The 23,597-nt window shown below is 42.3% G+C and overlaps 1 protein-coding gene across 1 annotated transcript in view; it reads left to right on the forward strand.

The window, feature by feature from the left end:
- The window catches only part of eepd1 (endonuclease/exonuclease/phosphatase family domain containing 1), a 117,412-nt gene that overhangs the window by 33,258 nt on the left and 60,557 nt on the right, over positions 1–23,597 (forward strand). Inside the window, exon 2 of the mRNA XM_052016289.1 lies at positions 13,472–15,058. Coding sequence (XP_051872249.1) covers positions 14,193–15,058 — 866 coding nt within the window. The 5' untranslated portion in view covers positions 13,472–14,192. The remainder of the gene's footprint in view (positions 1–13,471; positions 15,059–23,597) is intronic.

Here is a 23,597-nt window from a genome sequence, read left to right on the forward strand (position 1 = left end):
TAAAGGAGTGAACCAGAGTTTATTTGCAACCGCTGCATTCTAGTAATCCTACATATCTGTGAAATGTAGCCACAACTATAGTTTATTTGGAAACAAGGTTCCACAAATGGCAGTGTGATGAGTCGTTAGGTCATCTGTTTTTGATGACTGGATGAATATTGGGCAAGACCCCATGAGAACTTGAGCTGTTGTTCAGAAGTTGCAGTGGGTATTTTTCATGTATAGCTGAGGAAGGAAATGGTGTTAGTTCAATGTCTCACGGGAAAGATCGTGCGAGGGAGGTTTTTTGGTACCAGATGAAAAGCCAGTGATTGAAAGTTGGAGAAACACCTTGGCTGCCCAATGCTGACCTTGCAACATCCCCAGGCAGGCCTGTAAATCAGCCAACAGTCTGTTTACTTATGACAGGTGGTAATTGGTCTAACCAGTGACTGCAGGTGGATGTTCCATTAAAGTTGTGTTCCATAAAATATTTTATGCTCCTCAGTTCATGTCTGCATGCCTCCTAACTAATCTTGGTGTGGCACAACATCGTAACTAGTAGAGCTGCTACCTCACAGCTCCAGAGACCCAGGTTCATCGCTGCCCTTAGTCGCTGTCTGTGGTGTTTGCACATTCTTCCTGTGACTGTGTGGGTTTCCCCTACCTCTCCCATTTTCCTCCTACATCCAAAAGACATGTAGGTTGGTAGGTTAATTGGCTGCCGTAAATTGACCCTAATGTAGGTGGGTAGTAGAATTGATGGAAATAAAGGGGAGAATAGGTTAGTGGGAAAATTAGTTTGGGAATGGGATTGCTTTGTGAAGTAGCATTAACTTGATGGGCCAATTTGGCTGCCTCCTATTTCATAAAATAAAATGGAAAAATATGACAGTCTGTATTTTATTCTAATGGAGCTGGAATGTATAAGGAGCTGGTGACATTCCTGTCTTACTTTGACAGGAAACTGAAATTCTCTTTGGCACCAGCAACATATGAGAGGTTGAAAATTGTTCGGTGTATCAAGAGGATGGAATTATCATCCTGGCCAAAATGAGCTGGTGGCATTGTCTTAGTTTCCATACTGATTGTTGACTTATTGTCTGGTGTGTAAGGCAGTGCCTAACCATTGTGGTTCAGTGCAACACCCAGTTTGCCACTTAACAAGTTGGGAACCCAGATGTGGTTAATAGCAGATAATTTCAAAGCTTGGGGTGGTGGCTTACGCACTTAAACATCAGACACACGATAAGCTAAAACCGGTAGAATGAAGAGCAGAAAGTGCTTTTGATTTTTGACATTTTTATTTGTTTACTGAATGACAGTAGATGTTAAGTGAATATATATGTGAAGTATATTTATCTTTTTGTATGCAAGGATTTTTGTTTAACTAGTGTGTACAACTAAAACTTTGCCTCACCCGTGTAGCTCGTCAGGAATTTTTGGATAATACTGGGCCAAGTTAACGTACAGTATTTCGAAACTTTACTCTGGCATGCATTTTGAGTTCACAGCAGCTATACAATGGTGTGGAGCAGCTGGAAATCATCAATTTTGTTAGAAGTTTTCTTCTGCGATTTATAGAGTGAAGAAATGTATGTTGTTTGGCTTCAATTATGGAAAGCCATTGTATTGTGTGACGATGACAGAAAATATCACTCACCACAGGTCACCCAGTAGGAATGTGGTATCGGTGTTAGATGATTGCTTGTAATCAGACCAGGTGCATACTATTCATATTTTTTTCAGCAAGGCTTGAGGAAGAACAATTTGTAGTGTGAGATGAAAGGGAATGTCTTGTTTGCATTTCCTAATAGAATCTTGTGTAGAAGAGGTGAGCTAGAGGCTAAACAAAGTTGATCATTCCAAATGCACACAAGCAAGTCTAAGGCGTGGAGATTTCATTGTGAGATGGGCAGGTGAAACCCAAGTGATGAACTGCAAGTAGATCGTGAAATGTTCAAGTGTTACGATTCAACCCAAACACCTAAGGAAGTTAAAAGCCTGTGAAAATATGAGGTAGGAATTTGGAGTGGAGTGATTAAACTCTGGGATGATTTACGAAATTGGAAATGGAAGAGTGTAAATATCTTAGAATGGTGGGGATTACAGAGGGAGGAAGGGACATGCCTGTGGAGGGAATTGGAAATGAGGGAGGAGATTATTACAATGGGAGCATTGATTAACTGAAAGCACCAGCTTAGGGGTCAACACCATGTGGATGATCCATGAATTAGATGGTGTGAATTAGTTCTGCATGGTCTCAAGTTGAGAGAGTTGAACAAAGGATATGAATCGGAAGAACAATGGAAAAACAACGCCACAGAAGTGATGAAGGCATGGATGAGAGTTTCGGTGCTTGTAAACTGAGGCAGGGTTGGTGTCAGGTGATATTTAGGAGGTGGCTGTAGTCTTTTGTTGCAGTGATATGGAAATGTGTGATGTAAAGCTCATTTTGTGATCAAATTTGGCACAAAGCTTATGAACAACTTGGTTTGTAAAATTTCTCAGGGGAAGGATAGGATCAGTGGCCATGGAACTGACTTTGGGATAGGGACCAAAGAAACAGCTTTGCTTTCCCAAAACTCAATTGGAGGAAACAGTCTTGTGCAGTGTGGTGCATTGAAAGAAAACTGGGAATTGTCAGCTTGCATGTGGAAACTGATGCTGTGCTTTCAGATGAGGCTTCCAAGTAGTTGCTGACGCTAGCAGGTGGATCTGAAATTGGAGGGCCAAGGATAAATCCTTGGCAAAACAAGAGGTAATGGTGCAGCTATGGTAAGATAAGCTGTTGGTGGTGATCTTTGGCTACAACTGGATGGGGTAAAATGGGAACCAGGGTAGTGCAGTCCCATTTAGCTGAACACTGGTTAACTGTGACAGAGTTTGCAGATTGATCAAGAAGGACCAGGAGATGTTTGTTATAGAGTCAAGAGTTGTACAGAACAGGAACAGGCCCTTTGGCCCACCACATCCATGCCAACCTTTTTGTCCACCTGCACTAATCCTATTTGCTCGCACTAGGTCTATATCTCTCTATCCTATGCCTTCCCTATTCAAATTATAGGTCAAGTTTCAAGACGTAATCATATAAAATTTCATTATTGAGCTGGGTGGAACATTATGGAAGGAGTCTAAGCAAGGAGTGCAAAAATGGATTGCATGAATTTGGAGGCTACAACATGATCAGGGAGTTTGGAGAGGGAGTTAAGAGAGGGAACAATATCTGCAAGGCGACAATGCAAGATTTGGTGGTGGTGAATGGATGTTTGGTGATGTGGGGGTGTAACTTGAAGACATTGCTTAAGCCTGTATAGGTCAGTGAGTCAGAAGATAATGGGTGAATATGATAGTGAAAGATGAGGCCTTCCAGACATACTAAGTGAGTGATATCGAGATTGGACTTGGAGGCTTTAGGAAGTGAGAAAGACTGAAGGAAAAGGAGCATTCTTCCATTTTGAAGTCCTGTTTAGAAAAAGGACAACACAAGCATGAAGGAAACTGGGTTAATAGTGAGAAGTTGGAGATGTGATAGATCATTATAAGATGATCTCACTTTATTATATCTGGTAACATAGGGAGGTTCTGCAGGATCTTCCCTCAATATTGGAACAATTAAGTTTTGCATGGATTGTAATTTGTGTACTTTGATGTCATAATTTTAAAAAAAGGCCTGGAGTAATAGAATCGTATCAGCAGCAATGAAGACCCGTGTTCCTTCACCTTATGGTTGCTCATGCTGTGCTGGAAGTAATGAAAGGATATGTCATATAGTCATACAGCATGGAAACAGGCCCTTCAGCTCAACTGGTCCATGCTGATCAAGATTCCCATCTAAGCTGGTCTCATTTGGCCCATATCCCTCTAAACCTTTCCTACCCATGTATCTGTCCAAGTACCTTTTAAATGTTATTAATCTACCTGCCTCAACTACTTCCTCTGGCAGCTCATTCCATATACTGACCACTCTCTGCATGAAAAGTTGCCCCTCAGGTTCCTATTAAATCTCTCCCCTCTCACCTTAGATCTATGTCTTTTAGTTCTTGACTCCCCAAACCTGAGGAAAAAACCATGTGCTTTCACCTTATCTGTGCCCCTAATGATTTTATACATCTCTATAAGATCACCCCTCAGTCTCCTACACTCCAAGGAATAAAGTCCAGGCCTGCCCAACCTCTCTCCATAACTCAGTCCCTCAGGTCCCAGCAACATCCTCGTAAATCTCCTCTGTACTCTTTACAGCTTAATGGCTTCTTTCCTATCGCAGGGTGACCAAAACTGAACACAATATTCAAAATGCGGCCTCACCAACGTCTTGTACATTTTTGTGTGTGTTTCTGTGCATGGCCCGTCGCATCTTCTCACAACTCCAGGTTGTTCATCTGGCGGAAGATTGTGACAGGAGATCAGTCTTGTTCTTCTCCAAAGTGTGAATATGGTCCAGTAGGGGGAGTCACAGACTCGAGGAGAAATGCTGATTGATCTTCATTTGTACTGTAGCAAAGGCTGTTTCTGCTTCTGGCATTGCTGTTGATATTCAGAACATCGGTAACATAAGAACATATTATAAACCCACATTCGCACTGCATGGTACAACGTTGGTTCTGCAGCATTAATTTTCCTCTTTCTTTCACAATGCCATATCCCTTGTTTTTCTTTTCAATGGTTAAGGAATGTCCTTTACTGTGCAGAAAATGTCTCTGAACATTAGCAAGGCTGTAAGTGAGGCTTTTTGAGAACACTTGATTTATTAACCCTGTCGGGGATGGATTGCAATGCAGTGATGCAGATTTTATTCTGGAGTCGAATTGTATACAGATGTCGAGACAGTTGAATTAGTAGATGGTCTAAATTCTAAAGCTCCAAATTTACAAGTGACACAAAATTTGGAGGCATAATGAACTGTGAGGAGAATAATAATAATAATAGACTTCCAGGAGAGATGGACAGGCTGATAGATAGATGAAATTTAATGCCAGGAAAAGTAAAGTGTTACATTTTGGTAGAAAGACTGGGAGGATGCACTTTAGGCTAGAGAGCACAGTTCTAAAAAGGGTAGAAAAGCACAGAGATAAAATGCAAATTTCACTGAAAATATCCAGGCAGGTTGAGAAAGTGGTTATAAAAGCAGCAGTTTATTTTTTTTGCACCAGATTCCGGTATCTGCAGTCTCTTGGTTAAAAAAGCATATGGGCTCCTGGGCTTTGTAAATATATGGACAGAGTATAAGAGCAAGGTTGTCATGGTGATCCTTTATATGTTTTTTTAAAAAATTGGGTCGTCCCATAGCTGGAGTATTGTTCTGGGTTTTTCCTTTTTAGGAAAAAACTTTAAAGACAGTAGAAAATGTGCAAAACAGACTTGCCAGAATGACTCGAGGGATGAGGGACTTTAATTTTCTGAACAGAGTGCAGAAACACGGGTGGTTCTTAGATTAGGAGGTTGGGAGAGGATCTGATAAAGGTATTTAAAATTATGAAGAGTGTAGATAGAATAGGTCGAGAGTAACTGCTCCCATTGGTGGAGGGGTCAAGAACTAGGGGGATGTTGAAAAAGACGATAATTGACAAAAGTCTTAAAAGTATTTTTTTACACACCGAGTGTTTGAGATGCACTACCAGGGGTGGTAGTGGAGGTAGATTCAGTTATAGTGTTCAAAAGGGAGCTGGATATGCACCTGAAAGGAAAGAATTTCCCTGAAAGGCAGGGTTTTCTGGAGAAAGTAAGGGAATGGAACTTTTGGAATTGCCCTTGCATAGAGCCAGAACAAACTGGATGGACTGAATGAACTCCTTGGATGCTCTTATCATCTGATTCTGTGAGTTTCCTCTCTGGAGCTGCTTCAGAAACAATGAGATTGCGTGCTGACGTGATTGGGGAGCAAAGCTATTTAGATCAACACACACAAAGTGCTGGAGGAACTCCGCAGGTCAGGCAGCATCTATGGAGAGAAAGAAACAGCTGATGTTTTGGGTGGAGACCCTTAATCCAGACTGGAATCCAGAACCGATCATCATGAATTGGATCAGAATCCAATTCATCAAAACCCAGTCCTGATGAAGGGTCTTGACCTGAAATGTTGACTGTTTATTTCCCTCCATAGCTGCTGCCTGACCTGCTGAGTTCCTCCAGCATTTTGTGTGTGTTGCTCCCGATTCCAGCATCTGCAGAATCTCGTGAAAGCCATTTAGAGTGTTTCTTTAGGGTAATAAAAGTGAACACTTAAGAGAAACAACAAAAGTAAATGTTCTCCTGTCCCACAAACTGGAGAAGTGATTTGAATAAAAAGAACACAGTTGTGCAGGTAGTAGAGCAGCTGCATCTCCACTCCAGCAACCCACGTTCAATCCTGACCTGGAATGCTGTCTGCGTGGAGTTTGCGCGTTCTCCTTGTGACCGTGTGGGCTTCCTCCAAGTGTTCTGGTTTCCTCCCATCTTCCAAAGACAGGCAGGTTGGTAGATTAATTGGCCACTGTAAGTTGCCCCTAGTGTGTTCATGAATGGTGGAATCTGTAGGTTGATGGGATGTGAGGAGAATTAGGGTAGGTGTGTGCATAGGGAAATGCAACTTGCTAAGCTGAAGGGCCTGTTTCTATGCTGTATGACTCTGATTCAATGACACAGGAGAAATGTCTTCCTCTTTGAGTACATATGAATGTTTGCAAAAAGCTAACCACAGTTATATTCCAGAATGCAGAAGTTGCAGGTTACTGGCCTGCAATAAACCCTTGGCATCATTAATTCCATGGGGCCCCTTGAGATGGTGCTATAGAAGTGCAATTTGCAGTAATCCTGCAACTCCATATACTTAATAGAATGGAGGGTGTATTTTCACCATGTAGACTGCAGCAGCTTTAGAAGGTGGCCCACAACCAGCTCTTAATAGCCATCTAAAGACACGAAATGTCAGCCTTATCCTAAGAGTAGAGTGCAGGACTTTGTTGTGGGCCTTAGATCTCCCCTCTTGCCTGCTTCCTTTCTCAATTTGTTGAATATAAACACTTAACTAAGACAGCTCAATATCAGCCATACGGCTCTCTATATTGGGCCTACCACAGTAAAACTTTGTTACTTCATGCAGTATTAAAAATGTGTTAACTTTTACCAGTCAGTGAAAGGCAAAGTAGAATATGAGAGTACTCTAGCAAGAAACTTAAAGATGTATTGTAAAAGCTTCTGTAGATATTTGAAATGGAAAAGATCAGCAAAAGTTAAAGTGACCCATTATAGACTGGGACTGGGGAACAAAGGAATTAAACAATTATTTAATCTGTTTTCATGGCACCAAAGACCAGAAAGTTCTGGGAATAATGAAGAACAACAGGTCTAGAATGAAGGGGGAACTGAAAGAAATTAGTTTTGTTTAAAAGTAAGGAGTAATTAATGAAATTGAAGCTCAATAATCTCCAGAACCAGATAACCTCCATCTCAAGGTTTTGACAGAGGTGACCATAGAGATAGTGGGCAGATCAGTTGTCATCATCCAAAATTCCAAATATTCTGGAATGGCTCCCACTATTTAAGAAAGGACAGAGAGTGAAAATGGGGAATTAAGGATCTGCTAGCCTGACACCAGTTGAACAAAAAAATGCTAGGATCTATTATTAAGGAAGTGGAAACAGCATTTAGAAAATAGCATTAGGATTGAGCAGAGCTGACATGACATGATAAGACCTTTTGACCATGTTAAGCTCCCACTAGCCACTGGTCTTCCAGACCCTGATCCACATGTGCCAAGGCCTCTTCTGATGACATTGCTCAACTTCCAGGCCCTGCTACATGACCCCCTAACCTCAAGGTCTTAATCCCCTATGACCTGATCCCAATTAGGGACTAACTGTTTTTTTTCCCAGGTAGGCCTCCACTATGAGGAAAATGTCTAAGACCCATTCTTTGGAGTCTGCTGCCTTGGACATTACTGATCTGTTTAAATAGGGGTCCTGGTGTGCCAAACTGCAACTGACCAACATTGGGTGCTGATGAATTTCAGGGCCAATATCTGCTTTCATATGTACACCAGTTCTGCTTTCATACGTACACCGGTGACACCAAGTTCTATCTCACCACCGAAGCTCTTGATCCCTCTCTAGTTTCAGTCCATCTGCCTGAGATGCAGCGTTGGATTGGCAAAAAAAAATTCAGAACTTTTTTTTTCCCAGTCCCCCCTAACAAACTCTGATCCCTCCCTACTAACCCCATCACTCTCCCGGGCATCTATCTGAACTTTTTGCAAATTTGGCATCATATTTGACACTGTGGTGAGGTTAGACTTAATAGTCACGCCATCAGCATGGCGTTTATTTGTACCTCTGTAACTTCGCTCACCTTCACACATGCCTTATCTCAAGTGCTTCCTGAACTCTTATTCATGCCAATGTTGCCACTTGACCATTTCACTGCATCTCTGCATGCTTTCCTTTGTCCTCCTCTCTGTGGTCATCCAAGCCTCTGCTATTCAGTTAACGCGTCACAAGTATTGCACATCCATCTCCTGTGCTGGCTGACCTGGTTAACCTGAGCCTCAATTTTAAAATTCTCCCCTTTGTTTCCAAATCTTTCCATGTCCTCTCCTATTCCTATTTTCACTTGTCATCTCCAGCCCTGTGTGGCCTGTGGATAAGATTTTTAAAAATCTAAATTTAAAAAAAAACAAAAATAGAAGGAACATGGAGAAAAGGGTCTCAGAAATATTTGTAAAGTACATTACCTTTAAAATGGATTAGTCAGATGAGAAGTGGGGAATTATGGAAGGAGGGAGTTACAGTTAGTGGAATATAAGCAGATGATGACAGACTTGTTTAGTAAGTGCTTTGCTTCAGAAATTATTAAGAGAAATCTCCGTGAGTGGAGCAGAAAAATCCTAAATTATTTAGAGGGGAGATGAGAGGTAATAGCCCAGATTCTGTGTTTGTAATGAGAGGGTGATTGTTAGCATTCGCCTCAATTACACTGTGTGGCACTGACAGCTGTGCACTTGCAGATTGCAGAAATTATTAAAGCAAAACTCCACAAGTTGCCACATGACACCACCCCTCCACACTGTGTCTGATGAAGTCCTTGTAAATGGAAATCCTTTTGAAATCAGTGATTTAACGAGAACTTCTACTTGTGCACTGTTCCTGCTATTGAAAAAAGCCCTTGGGAATGAAGTGATTGCATAGATACCATTCCATATTTACTAATGGAGATCTGTCCAGGCACAGAAAAAAATAACAATTTCAAGTTTGGAGTTCAGCTCCTTCAAAATAATTATTCAAAAATCCAATTTTTTAAGGTTTCTTATTTCATTTTCCATCTTAATCTCATTGTTATTCCTAACATTTTGTCCTCTGTGAAATGTTTGGAGTTTATTGAAAATGAGTGTATCGTTTTTGCTTCCTGGCTTGCTGTCAGTGAGAATTCTATCATGTGACTGGTAGTTCAGCCGGGTTGATGAAATCACTATTGCCAAAGTCTGGTGATTTCCTTGAAATGGAACAAGAATGAAGCTGAATTCACATCATACAGTTGGCTCTTTGGCAGCTTTCTTCTTGTTCAGCAGTGATTCCTTCCATTTCACCTATCACAGCAAAATCAGGGCTCTCTAAATAAGTAGCAGGAAAGGATTAGAAGAGACGGATTGACAAAGGAATATAAATCTATGGCAGCATATTATTTGTATAAAGCCAGGTAATCTGTGTAGCTGAGTCTAATTATGCAGATAAGTGACAGATGGCAGACATTTTTCTGTGATGGCACAAAATCACTGTAAATTGTATTTGCATAAATTTCCTCAGTGGAAACGACCACTAATATCAGTCTTATTAAAGCCTTCCTGGAAATTGTAAACTGGTGTCTCACTGAATTCCCCGGGAGCAATGTATTGTGGTCATGAAATTGATGCAGATTATTTAGTTGCAGGTTATGTCCAATCATAGCAAAGGGCCAAAGTAATGTCATTTTGATTTGAATTGAATTGTAAAAGAATATCTTCAAAAAGAGCATTAGATTCATGGGAAAATTAAGAAGCAATTGTATCTGTTAAGACAGCAGATGGACAAATCAAGGTAGCGAAAGCATGACAGATTTTTAGATGACTGAAGCTTCTATTTATTGAGATGTAGAATACATTTTACAGAACACAATGTAGTCTACTGAAATATTTTTAAAAAGTATTGGAATTAGCTGGACCAACCTTCAAGATTCAGTTGTACTTCCAGTTTAGTCTACTGTATTCTATGCTGATGACATGGTCTCCTTTGCATGAGAGAGATCAAGTGCAGACTGGGTGACTGCTTTGCTCAGTTTGTAAGGGTGAGCCTGAGCTTTCTGTCATCCATCACTTTAATCTCTCTGTCCACTCCCACTCTGACCTCTGTCTTCCATCTCCAGCACAATGTAAGCTCAAGAAGCAGCACCTCAACTTCCAACATGGCACATTACAGTCTCCTGGACCTAACAACTTTGGATAACTGGCCATTCCAGTCTCCCATCTCACAATTTCAGCAGTTGTTTGTTTGTTCTATTATTTCCAATTTTGTTTGTCTCCTGCTCCAGACAAAAATTTACCATCCACTTTTGGCCAATACCACCCCTTGTGTCATTCGATCTCTTCTGATTTCCATCCTATCACAGATGACCTCCTTTTCTTCTCTCAGCCCGTGTCCTCATTCTCTGCAACCTAAAACTTCTTCAATCTCTATCTCTTCCAGTTCTGATGACCCGTTCCTTCCTCCATATCTGCTGCCAGATCTGTTGAATATTTCCTTTGTTTTGGTTTTTTATTTCAACTTCCCAGAAGTCCTGTTTCAGGATCTTTGGACTAGTTATCCACACAACAGATTTGAGGGAGAGATATGGAACTAAATGTAGGGAAAGGAGCAGTCCAATCAGACCTTGAACTAGATGTGCCATTTTCTCATGATTATACTTTAACTTCATTTACCCACTTTTGCTTAATATCCCTTGGTGCCATGACCTCACAAAAATCAGTAATACTTGGTCTTGAAAATATCCACTTCCAACAGGCTGTGGATGCTGAGTTTTGGATTTTCTCTACCCTTTTTGAGGAAAAAAGTCCCTCCTAACTTCACCCTTAAATGGTCAGACTCTGATTTTAAGGTTATGCTGTCTTGCACTGGTCTCATCCTCTGAAAGACATAGTTCAGTGTGTTGTGTTTTCGCCCAATAGAATCACTTCATCGTAACAAACAACTTGACAAGGTCAGTTATCAGTCTAACCTTGGGGTGGGGAATTGGGGAGGATCGGTGCAATAGAAGCAGCGTCAATGCAACCTCTCCTCAATGTGACATTTTAAACCCAAGCTTCGTCTAGTGAATTTGTTCCGCATTTCCTCAAAACCAATAGGTCCTTATGGAGGTTCAGTGCAGAAGTTGTGGCTACTCTTGATGTTAAAGCAGCAAGTAGTATCAAGTGTAAAGAAAGGTGACTATATTAAAGGTAGTTCATATGCATCATGTAAATTGATTTCCTTAGGAAAATGAGCAATAGCGAGTCTTGAACTGGGGGAGACAATCTCAAGTAGGGTGCAGGCCATTTAGCGGTGAGATGAAGAGAGAATTTTTCACTTGAAGGGTGATGAATACTTGGAATTCTCTGTCCTAAGGATCAAAGGAGGCTCTATCATTGACTTGTAACAGAGCTTAGTAGATTTCTGGATGTTAAAAGAACAAAGGGATTTGGGGACAGTGCAGGAAAATAATGTTGAGGTAGGAAATCAGCTATGAATGGCAGAGTGGGCGTGAGGGGCCGAGGGCCTATTCGTGTGACTTCTGTTCTCATGTTGGCTTGTATTGGTAATCATAAATGCACCATCCTTCCATTGTGTTGGAAGATGTTCGTCTGCCTCTAAACAGCAATTGATGATTTGCTTAAAAATTCATCCCCACTCAATGGAGCCAAGTGCAACATACACCATTGTCAGTGCATTGCACTCTGGCTCCAGAATTCATTTCATTGACTTCAACTGAATGAATTTCAGAGTTAGAGTGAAGCTTCCCAGCACTGCTAAGTGGCATGTTTAGTTCTACTAACCAGATATGAATGTCTGGACAGGTTAGGGAAAACAGACAGGGTAGCAGTGAAAGTAACTTTTGAAATCCAAATGCTCTACAGGCAGCTGGGGGTTTCAAGAATTCTGAGAGCTTCAGCCAGGTTTAGAAATTTGGAAACAGTGAAGGAGTAGTTAAAGGCACCTTGCTTAAGTTAATTACAATGACAGTTGCTTAGGGAATTGTCGTGTGATATTTGTTTCATTTACACAAAGAAATGTTGATCTGTTGAATTATGCAAGGTTTTTGATCATAGCCAGCAGTCTATTGATTCATCTTCCTGTCAAATTAGATGTTTTGTTCCAAACTTGACTTGGTGAGACTAAAGGTAATAACAAGAATCAAACAAGAGGCTGCTGTAGTTCCCTTGTAGTACAAAAAAGTATTGCCAATGCAAGTCCACTCCCATCAGCATGTCTGAAATTATGTTCACACATTGGCTTAAAGAACTTGGCACTGGATTTGGTTGATGGCAATTCCTGTAACAATCATCAAGTGTTTAGAATTATTTTTGCATGTGTGTTTACCATGCTGTCATTATTTACTATTTTTGAACAATGATGTGCACGTTTTACTGTAAGAAGGAATCCGCTCCACTTAGTCACACGCTTCCTGAGATCCCTGCCCTCCCTTCTGGAAAATGTAAGCACTGTGTAAGGAAAAGCTGCCATGTTCGCAGCAGCCTTCTACTGTTCTTCAATTCATGCCTGATTGTAAACTGAATTGCAATGAGTTCTGTTAAATTATGACATTCCACTTGCGAACTCCTAGCTCACGTCTTTAAACAAGCACTTTGAGTGAGCGGAGACGCAAGAGACTGCAGATGCTGGAACCTGGAGCAGAAAACAAACTGCTGGAGGAACTCAGCGGGTCGAACAGCATCTGTGAAGGCAGAGGGATGGTTGACATTTCAGGACTGCATGAAAAGTCTCGACCTGAAAGATCGACCGTCCCTTTGCCTCCACAGTCTTTTAGGAAGTGGCTCTGTTATGCTGTTAAATTCTTTGACCATTTTGAACTCACTTTGTGTTTTGGTGCAGTGCATTCATCCTTAGTCCCTTAGCCAATATTAAGTACAAAACATTATTGCTAAAAATGTTTTGGCCAGTGGCTTCTTGCCCTAATTTGTTGATAGCCAAAAATAAAGATCTGTCATTTCAAATTCTTATGGTTTAAGTATTTGCAGACTTGACCAAAAAGCTGCGGTTTAAATGATCTTGAGCTGAGCTTGAGCCTTTGTTATCTTTCAAGAAACTTAACAGTTGATGGAGTGAATTTCCAAAATAGGAGGTTTGAAAGAAAATTTCCTCAGGTCTGTGATTGTTGGTGTAAAGAGAACCTTCATGCGATTAATCCCATTTGTAACCCAGATTAAATTTCAATGAGTTTGCAATTGTACTCTGGCTGCAGGACATTAACTGGCTCCTATCTCTTTCTGCAGACACTAAGAAACTGCCCAGCTCCTGAAACAACAAATAAATACCAGCTTCCAGTTTGAGTGGAAATACAAGTATTCATCATCTTGGGAAGAGAGACGTTTCGCATTTTGACTCTTCGTCACTGGTTGAGGTTTGAATAAATGCATTTAGCCAGAGTGGTTGAAGTATTGTGTGGAAACTCTCTGCTTTTTAACTGCATAGCTTCAATCATTTATTTGTGAGAATCTGCACTCCAAGCTGTCTGTAACCAGATCTGACACCATGTGACTTGGCCTGGAGGTATTGTGATTTGTCAGCTGCAGGAACTGGGCCCTCCCACTCAATGATGTGTGCTCACGACTGTTGCTAATGCTGCACAGTGATTTGACAGCAGACCTGGCAGAGTGCCTGCTTTACATCTCTGGATTCAGCAGTAACGAAACAAGGACATAGGCAGCTTATTGAAGCACAAGCATACTGCGGTGGAGGAAGGGGAACATGAAAAAGAGACCACTAACTGTCTTGAGGAAGCCCCATGTGTCCTGTGGTTAGCTGGTGCCTGAACAAGCTGCTCGGGTAACTATAGGACAGTAGTTTCTTCCAGTCTGAAAGAGTCTCAAGTGGGTAGACAGAGACAAATGTGACTCTTCAATCGCAAGCTACAGTGAGAGCCGCTACTAACTGCAGCGTAGAGAGAGAGAGTGTGAATGATCCTTTCAGACCGCTGGTGCTCATGTCTGACCAATGATGGGGGGGAATTTAGGATGCCACCGTTCAATTCCCAAAGACCCTCTGGAGATTGGACAGAATCGCAAGTTCAGTGCGGCATGCAACTTCAGCAACGTCTTAGTGAACCAGGAGCGGCTAAACATCAACACGGCCACCGAGGAGGAACTGATGACCCTTCCTGGGGTCAACCGAATGGTGGCACAAAATATTGTGGAATATCGGGAGTGCATTGGTGGGTTTAAGAAGGTGGAGGACTTGGCACTGGTGAGTGGGATTGGTGCTGCCAAACTGGAGCAGGTTAAACTGGAGATCTGTGTGGCAAGCAGTAAGAGTGTTGGTTCTGCTCAGCATTCCCCCAGCTCGACGCGCAAGGATCCCTATTCCGAAACCCTCTCCTCCACCAGCAGGGTCAATGTCAACCTCGCCACAGTGGCACAGCTGATGAGCGTGCGGGGGATCAGCGACGAGGTTGCACGCAACATTGTGAGTTACCGGAAGGAGCGCGGACCCTTCGAGACCATTGACGACCTGGTGAGGGTGACCTCCTTCAGCCTATCGCTTCTGGAGCGTGTGCGGCCTCGCATTTGTGTGGAGCGGTCGCGGCCCACGTCCACCCACACCGGCAACGGTGGGATCGATTTCGCTGCCAAGCCTCGCCCCAGCCCTACCTCGCTCAGCTTGCAGAGCGAGGATCTGGATCTCCCACCAGGTGGCCCGACTCAGATCATCTCGACCCGGCCAAATGTGGAGGTCTTCAGCGGGCTGAGGGATGGCGAGCGGGTCCTGAGGATGGCCAGCTGGAATCTGCAGAGCTGCTCAACCGAAAAAGCCACTAACCCTGGAGTGAGGGAAGTTGTGTGTATGACTCTTCTGGAGAATGGGTAGGTTTCATTTTCATGGTCTATGTTTGTTTAAATGTTAATTTTAAAAGGCCCTCAGAGGGCAGTTCTTTTATCCAATATTTCTAACCTTTTTGCTTTTGTGTTTTTTTTCTCTTGAATTCCTAAAAGCTGTCTACTAGTCATATGCTTGTGATTTTAATGAGCCCACTTTCCATTGGCAGCCTTCCAGTAACAGTCATTCAATATATTCCACCACATTTTTTTATCGATGCAATTTTAACATTGACTTGGTGCCCAAACTATTTCTACAGGAGGTGCTGTTAGAGGAGTTTTGTGTTGGACTCCTTGGGTATTTGCTTACAAACAAATAAAAACCCTGAAAGTCACTATTGTACATTTGCACGACACTGCTATTGGAATACATTAGAGAGCAGGAACTAGAACATTGGACTCTTCCTGCCTATTCTAGTTTAGCATTGAAATTAATTTTTAATAAAATGGACACAGTCTTAAAGCCTCTATTGCTCCTTGCTCCTGGCTCAATGAAAGCACTGGGGTCAGTCTTTTAGAAGAATGGCTTCTTCTCTGTTTCCTTTGGGGAGGGTGGGGGTGGGCGGATGTGGGGAGATTTCTCCAAGAAAATGGCTCCACGTTTTTTGGGAGGGGTGATTTTGTTTTTTGTATGTGTGCGTGGCCTCCTATTTTAGAGCTCCTTTGGGGCAAGTTTGTATCAACTAAAAGTTTCTGCAGGTGCGCAGTTTGTTCATAAATGAGAATTGTTTCTTCACTTGCCTTCCTGATATGGAACAAAGTTTTGGACCACACTAACTGGAGGAGTCTGTACACCCAATGAGCATGCACCACCTTTCGGTTAGATCATTAGTGACATGAACCTTAATAACGTATGCCTGGCTTCTGTACCCCTTAATTTTCTCGCTTAACAAAAATCTGTCATTCTCAGCTGTGAAATCTTCACTTGAGTTATCCTCAGCAACTTTTTGGAGGAGTGAGGTTTCAGATTTTTTTTTGTGAAGCATTCTGATATAACTGCCTCTAATTTTAAGTTTATGGACTTTGTTCTAATCTTACTTTTTCGAATCTTTCCGTCGTCTTAATCACTTCTTTTACTTGACCTCTTACTCTTCTCAGGGGAACACATGTTTACTCTATGCAACCTGTCATCATAATTTAACCCTTTTAGTCTTGGTATCATGTTGGCAAATCTGCGTTGCCACCCACCATAACAACCTCCACCCCCTCCCATCTCCTTCCTGTGTTTTTTAATCTTAAATTGAACACCGCTGTAAATGGGCTACAGCTTGATTTGGTCGGGAGCTTTCCTTAATATGTTGGAATTCCAAGTGAATGTTGATGGTGCTGCGGCAAGCATAGGAATCGGAATATTATTTGTTACTAGCACTAATTGGATGTAGATCTGGCTGCTTAAGCTCCTTGCTTGCAGAGCTGAAGTATGTTCCTGCAGCAACACTGACGTTTGTTGTTTCTTCCTTCACTGATTTTCTTTTCTCATCGCGCTGCCTTCACCAACCCTCCTTCCTCAAAATAATTGAGACCAGCAGTTAGTTTGCCAACTGCCCCACTTAGACGGGTGTCAGAGACCCTGGTGTGAACATGGGCATTCCAGCCCTCCAGAATTGGCCAGTGTCTCTAGTTGAACATTAACTTGGATGGAACTGTAAGGGCCACTCTGGAGATAAAATATCAGTGGAGCTTTGGAATTATTTTTCTTCCACTTTGAATGTCGCGGAGCAGTGATTTTGGGCCATTCAGCCTACCATGTCCATGCCAACCTTTTTGCCCATATACATTAATCCCGTTTGCCCGCATTATGACCATTTCTTCTATGCCTTTCCTATTTAAGTGCATGTCTAAATGGCTCTTAAACATAGTAATTGTATCTGATTCTACCACCACCTCTGACAGTGTGTTCTAGATATATGTATAAGCAAAAAACTTGCCTGTCAGTTGCCCTTTTAAAAACTCCTTCCTTTCACCTTAATCCTATGTCCTCATGTGTTTGATACCCTTACTGTGGGGGGGAAAATGATTTTGACTATCTACCCTATCTATGCCTCTATCAGGTCACCCCTCCGCCTCCTTCACTCCAGAGAAAATAATCCCAGCCTAGCCTATCCAATCTCGCCCCATAACTAAAGTCTTCCAATGCAGGCGACATTCTGGTGAATCTACTCTGCGTGCACTCCACCTCTACCACATCCTTCCTTTAGTGTGGTGACCAGAACTGCACACGATACTCCAAGTGTAACCTAACCAGTGTTTCATAAAGTTGCAGCATAATGTCCTAGTTCTTATATTCTATGCCCTGACCTATGAAGGCAACCATGCCATCTACCTTCTTCACCACCCTGTCGACTTGTGGTTGCACTTTTGGGAAATAATAGACTTGTACCCCTAGGCCTCTCTGTTCTCTTGGTTTCCTACCATTTACCGTAAATGTCCTACCCCTAAACGTATCACCTGACACGAGTTGGGTGCTTTGGTTTATTGGCTCTTAAAAATCATAGAATGTTGGGGTGGGGGAGAAAAGCTGTTTGACTGACAGTCAAAAATTATCTAATGGGGAACTGTAAAGTCTTGTGTTTTGTGTCTGAGCAATCAGTGATGAGTATAGGGAGGTAATATGTTGAAATTACCAGTGAGAAATAGGCACAGCCCAAACATGGGATGATTTGCAAGCATTAATTGAACTGCTCAGGTTAATGAAACATGTTGTCAAAATTATTTGATTTTGAGACTTGATAAAAAAAATAGCATTTAAAAATGCAGCGTTATATACTCAAGGGATGGTTTCTCAAGGTATTGTGTGCGTGCGTGTGCATACATGCACCAAAACTGCTGTACAGAGTTCATTTAGCTCTTTGGGAGGATGGAGGTGGGAAGAGAGAGGAAGTATTGCCTTTGCCTAGTTCTGCTTGTTTTCATCACTGTGCAAATTGCTTGTTGGCTCTTGGCTCATGAAAACAAAACCTGTTGAACCGTGAGTTATGCAATAAGTTGTATGGTTTGCACTATACGAACTCCTTCCCCACCCAGATCATTGAAAGCTGTACCACTGTAGTTACACAGCTCCATGTCCTCCTTACGCAGGAAATGTCAATTGAGTACTCACTTTGGGATCTGAACCAAGATATTTGAGTGTGCAAAGCACAAGTAGTTGATAATGGAGCTCAAATAGACGTGCCGAAGCTGGAGTGTTCCAAGTGCTGGTATCCCATGGTGTTTGCTGGTTGGTGGGCATACGAAAGATGCTTCCTTTACAAAACCACCATGTTATTTGATAGTGGGGAGATGGCAGCTATGCTCTATTTCCCTTGGCAGAGAGAGTTAACTTTATGACTGAAGAAATAATCACCTCCTGAAGATAAAAATCAATTATTCGTAATGCTGAGACTGTTCCAAAGTTTACACATCTTGGCTCACCTTCTCAAGTGAGAATCTCCCACTTGATATTATTATCAGAAATGCACAGCCACTTTTGGGAAGTCAGGAGTTGCAACAGCAGCTGACAGGACATTGCAACTATCTAAAGCTCTGATCTATGCATGTGGATCATGGGCAACATAAAAAGAGGGACATAAAGATTAATTGTCATATGTTGAACATGAACTGCAATGTCAAGATGCCAAATACTGAAGTTCAAGGACATGTATGCCATAATGAGCCAATGCCACCTGAGATGGCTGGGACATGGCCACACAGTGAGTAATATTAGAATCCCCTAAGGCATTATGCGCTTGGAGATCTTGCCTGGCAGGAGCCCAATTCGCAAAACACAGCTGGAATTCAAAAGAATTGCGGAAGGATTCTGCACTGACCTGGGAAGAAATGGGTGATAAGGGAGCCAGGTGGAATGGATAATTGCCACTGAGCCACTGGTATGTGTGCCCACAGACAGATGTGAGGTGGCAGGTGAAGAAATGACCCTCTCAAGTAGAATGAGAAAATGTTATTTGCACTAACTGTAAAAAGAACTGTTTATTGCATTGCAAAACAAAACAATCTGCTGGAGGAACTCTGCGGGTCGAGCAGCATCTAAGAAGGGAAAGGAATTGTTGACATTTCAGGTCGAAACCCTGCATCAGGACTGTAAGGGTTAGTGGACAGGCACAAAATCATCAATAAAAAGGCTAATGGTATTTCACCACTATTCCAAGGTGTCAACAGGAGGAAATTGCACTTCAAATAGACAGGATCTTTGTCTGATCCATTTTAAGATGAGATCAGATATCTTTATTAGTCACAGGTACATCGAAACATACAGTGAAATACATCTTGGAGTACAATGTGCATTTTGGGGCAACAGATCAGCATTAGTTTTCCAGCTTGTGCTGTGCAGATTCACCAAAATTATACCGGGGTTTCACAGGTTAAGCTGTGATGGAGGTGACGTGGATTCCTCTGGGCAGTGCACTGCAATACACCTTATAATTTGCTGCGCCTTTGGCAATGATCTTTGAGTCTTCACTGGCCACAGTAGTGCCAGATGATTGGAGAGTGGCAAATGTTGTTCCTTTGTTCAAGAAAGGAAGTAGGGATAACCCTGGGAATTACACGCCAGTGAGTCTTACTTCAATGGTGGGCAAATTACTAGAAAAGATTCTTAGAGACAGGATTTATGGGCATTTGAAGAAGCATAGGTCATGCATAGACAGTCAGCATGGCTTTGTGAGGGGCAGGTCGTGCCTCATGAGCCTGATTGAATTCTTTAAGGATGTGACAAAGCACATTGATGAAGGTAGAGCAGTGGATGTGGTGTACATGGATTTTAGTAAGGCATTTAATAAGGTTCCTCATGGAAGGCTCATTCAGAAAGTCAGGAGGCATGGGATCCAGGGAAACTTGGCTGTGTGATTCAGAATTGGCTCACCCATAGAAGAGAGAGGGTGGTTGTAGATGGAGTGTATTCTGCCTGGAGGTCGGTGACCAGTGGTGTTCCGCTGGGATCTGTTCTGGGACCCCTGCTCTTTATGATTTTTATAAATGACTTGGATGAGGAAGTAGAAGGGTGGTTTAGTAAGTTTGCTGCTGACAGAGGTTGGTGGTATTGTGGATAGTGTAGAAGGTTACTGTAGGTTACAACAGGACGTTGATAGGATGTAGAGCTGGGCTGAGAAGTGGCAGATGAAGTTCAACCTGGAAAAGTATGAAGTGATTCACTTTGGAAGATCAAATTTGAAGGCAGAATACAGGGTTGATGGCAGAACTCTTAGCAGTGTGGAGGAATAGAGGGATCTTGGGGTCCACGTCCATAGATCCCTCAAGGTGGCCACGCAGGTTGATAGGGTTGTTAAGAAAGCGTATGGTGTGTTGGCCTTCATTAGTCGGGGTAATGAGTTCAAGAGCCGTGAGGTGATGCTGTAGCTCTAAACTCTGGTTAGACCTTGCTTGGAATATTGTGTTCAGTTCTGGTCGCCTCATTATAGGAAGGATGTGGAAGCTTTAGAGAGGGTGCAGAGGAGATTTACCAGGATGCTGCCTGGATTGGAGAGCATGTCTTATGAGGATAGGTTGAGTGAGCTAGGACTTTTCTCTTTGGAGCGAAAGAGGATGAGAGGTGACTTAATAGAGGTGTACAAGATGATAAGAGGCATAGATTGAGTGAACAGTCAGAGACTCTTTCCCAGGGCGAAAATGGCTAACATGAGGGGCATAACTTTAAGGTGATTGGAGGAAGGAATGTCAGAGGGGGGATTTCAGAGGTAAGTTTTTTTTTACACAGAGAGTGGTGGGTGTGTGCAGTGCACTGCCGGCAGAGGTGATGGAGGCAGATGCATTAGGGACATTTAAGAAACTTTTAGATAGGCACGTGAATGATAGAGAAATGGAGGGCTACATTGGAAGAAGGGGTTAGATAGATCCTAGAGCAGGATAAAATGTTGGCACAACATCATTGGCCGAAGGGCCTGTACTGTGCTGTAATGTTCTAATTACACAAGGTAAAGCAAGGGTAGGCCAGTCCACCCTTTGTTTTTGGTCTGCCATTCAGTCTGATCATAGCTGATCTATTAACTTGGCATGACTTTCTGCCAGTTTGTGAACTGGGAACCTAATAACCTCCCAAAATAAATACTGATGACTGTACTCTGCAGGCTCTGTTTCAGAGTTCACATACCTTGGCTCAAACCATCAGCAAAGATCTCAGCTTTACCCAGAAATCAGCACCAGCAGTGAAAAGTTATGCAAAAGAAACTAGAACAGCATCTAACATGAAAGTACAGCTGTTGTAAAGCATGTGTGTTTACAACTCCACTATAAGGAAGTGAATTATGGAAGACATCCAAATGGAGGGGTGATTGACACAGTTGGACAGGTACATGGATAGGAAAGGTTTAAAAGATTATGGGCCAATCGTTGGCAAATGGGACTAGCTTAGATGGGAATCTTGGTAAGCATGGACCAGTTGAGCCAAAGGGCCTATTTCTGTGGCGTATGACTTTATGATAATCTATGAGTTGTTTGAAATGGTAGAAGAACTTGATCTGGTTGGGAAACTATTTTCCATGGTCTGGGAATCCAGAATGAGAGAACATAACATTAGAGAGAAGCCATTAGGAAGCACTTTATCGACACAAGAACTAATAGAAATGGGGAATATTCAAACCCAGAAGTCTATTAGGCACCATCAACTGGAACTCTAGTGAATGAGGGCAATGGCTTCTTGTTGACATGGGGTAAAAAAACAAGTAAATTAAGTGTTAAATATTAACTCGTCTAATTCTCTGACTGAATAGGTTGAAGACTCTGAATGGCCTTCTGTTTCCGTTGATCACTAAGATTTTGAAATGGGGAAAATGTCTCCACCACCTCTGCCTCCACCTAGTTTTGAACTACTATTGCATAATAGTTTAACTAGAAGTCTAGAGTTCAGTCACAAGAGCAATTTTACTTTTGGCAACAAAGGTTCTCATTGTTGCAGTGAAATGGGGTTGCCAGAAAATGTTGTTTTTCTCTGCCTGTTTTGCAGTGTTGCCACTAAATCTGCTTAAAGTGAGAGTTGCTAAGGAATCTTTGGCAACAAGGAGACACCAGCAGAAGCCACAGCACATACATCATGTGCCTAATAGTTGGATTGTTGCTTGGTCAACACAACGGCATTGATGTGTACTGAAATCTGGAGCTTGTTAGTTTAATGAAGTACAGCAAATGAGTATCAGTCCCAACTCCTACACAGGGTTGTTGACATCCACTTCCAAGGACTTACTGGAAGCTCATTACAGAAATTTAGAAACTGGGTCCTTCGTCCATCCTGAATGTCATTTTGTCTGTTTATGAATTATATTATGTAAGATAGCTTCTATATTTCCTTATTTTGGGGGGGTTGGGGGGAAGGAGCTGTGTTTCCAAAGTGTTCTATCACTGTAAAGTAATTTGTTATACTAGCAAGTTAAAAATCATGTCAAATAAATGCAGACTTGCTCTTTTTAACCCATTCATCTGAAAAAGCGAATTTGTGAGAGAATGCTGTCCCTCTTTTCTCAAGTAGAAATAAATAGCTATTCGCTCAAATTTTTCAGATCCTTTTGTTATTTAAACTAACTTCAGAAAGAAACCTGAGTAGGACTGAACTTAAGTTTGTTGCTAAATGTCAAAGTCTTGAATTTTGTGTCTGTCTCCTCCAATAGTTACAATGTATCAACGTAGATTCACATTACCATTGGAGCTTGATGCAAAGTGAAGAGGTGGAGATACCATTTCACCACCTCATTCATGCCCATGTTCCCAAAGTGTACAAGGTGGGTAGAATGAGCGTGAAAATTCACTGGGTAGTTAGCAAAAGGCCAGTATACAGCCGACTGTGTCAGTTGTGCTCCTGAATTGAAAATTCACTGCCAAGCTAGCTTTTCATTTCAAAAATAAACTTTATTCATAATAAGATATATATAAAAAAAGAAAAAACAGTGTAAAAACACTTTACATTCTTAGTATCATTTAGTCAATACATTCAGTAGCGTTGACATTTTTTTAAAAAACATAGCCCCTTTGCCACTCATGTGCCCCCTGGGGTGATGCACCCTTTTCAGTGAGGGCTTCCTCACCCGACTCAGCCCCTCCATGTGCGGTTGCGGAAGGAGCCTGGACTGTGGTCCTTCCCCACAGAGCCTTTGCGTTGGGTGCGCCAAGCTTCAGTGCATCCCCCAGCACGTACTCCCACAGCCTGGAATGTGCCAGTCGGCAGCATTCCCTTATGGATATCTCACTGCGCTGGAAGACCAAACGGTTTCAGGCAGACCAAAGGGCACCTTTCACCGAGCTGATGATGTACCAGCAGCGCTTGATATCCGTCTCTGTGTGTGACCCTGGAAACAGCCCGTAGATCAGAGCAGCTGCTGGGGATGAACCGAGACAAGGACCCTTGCACCCTTCTCCACACCCTCTTAGCAGATCCACAGTCAGCAAAAAGGTGGGTGACCACCACAGCTGTCCAGAGGGCAGCTCGCATTGAGGATGATATTTCGACTGTACAGTCACTGCCAAACTCCTTTTTAAAGCCTCTCCACTACCATCCCACTGATCGGAGCAGCAGTTGCTGGGTTTG

Source organism: Pristis pectinata, chromosome 5, assembly GCF_009764475.1.
Source record: "Pristis pectinata isolate sPriPec2 chromosome 5, sPriPec2.1.pri, whole genome shotgun sequence".
In the NCBI taxonomy this organism is placed as follows: Eukaryota; Metazoa; Chordata; class Chondrichthyes; order Rhinopristiformes; family Pristidae; genus Pristis; species Pristis pectinata.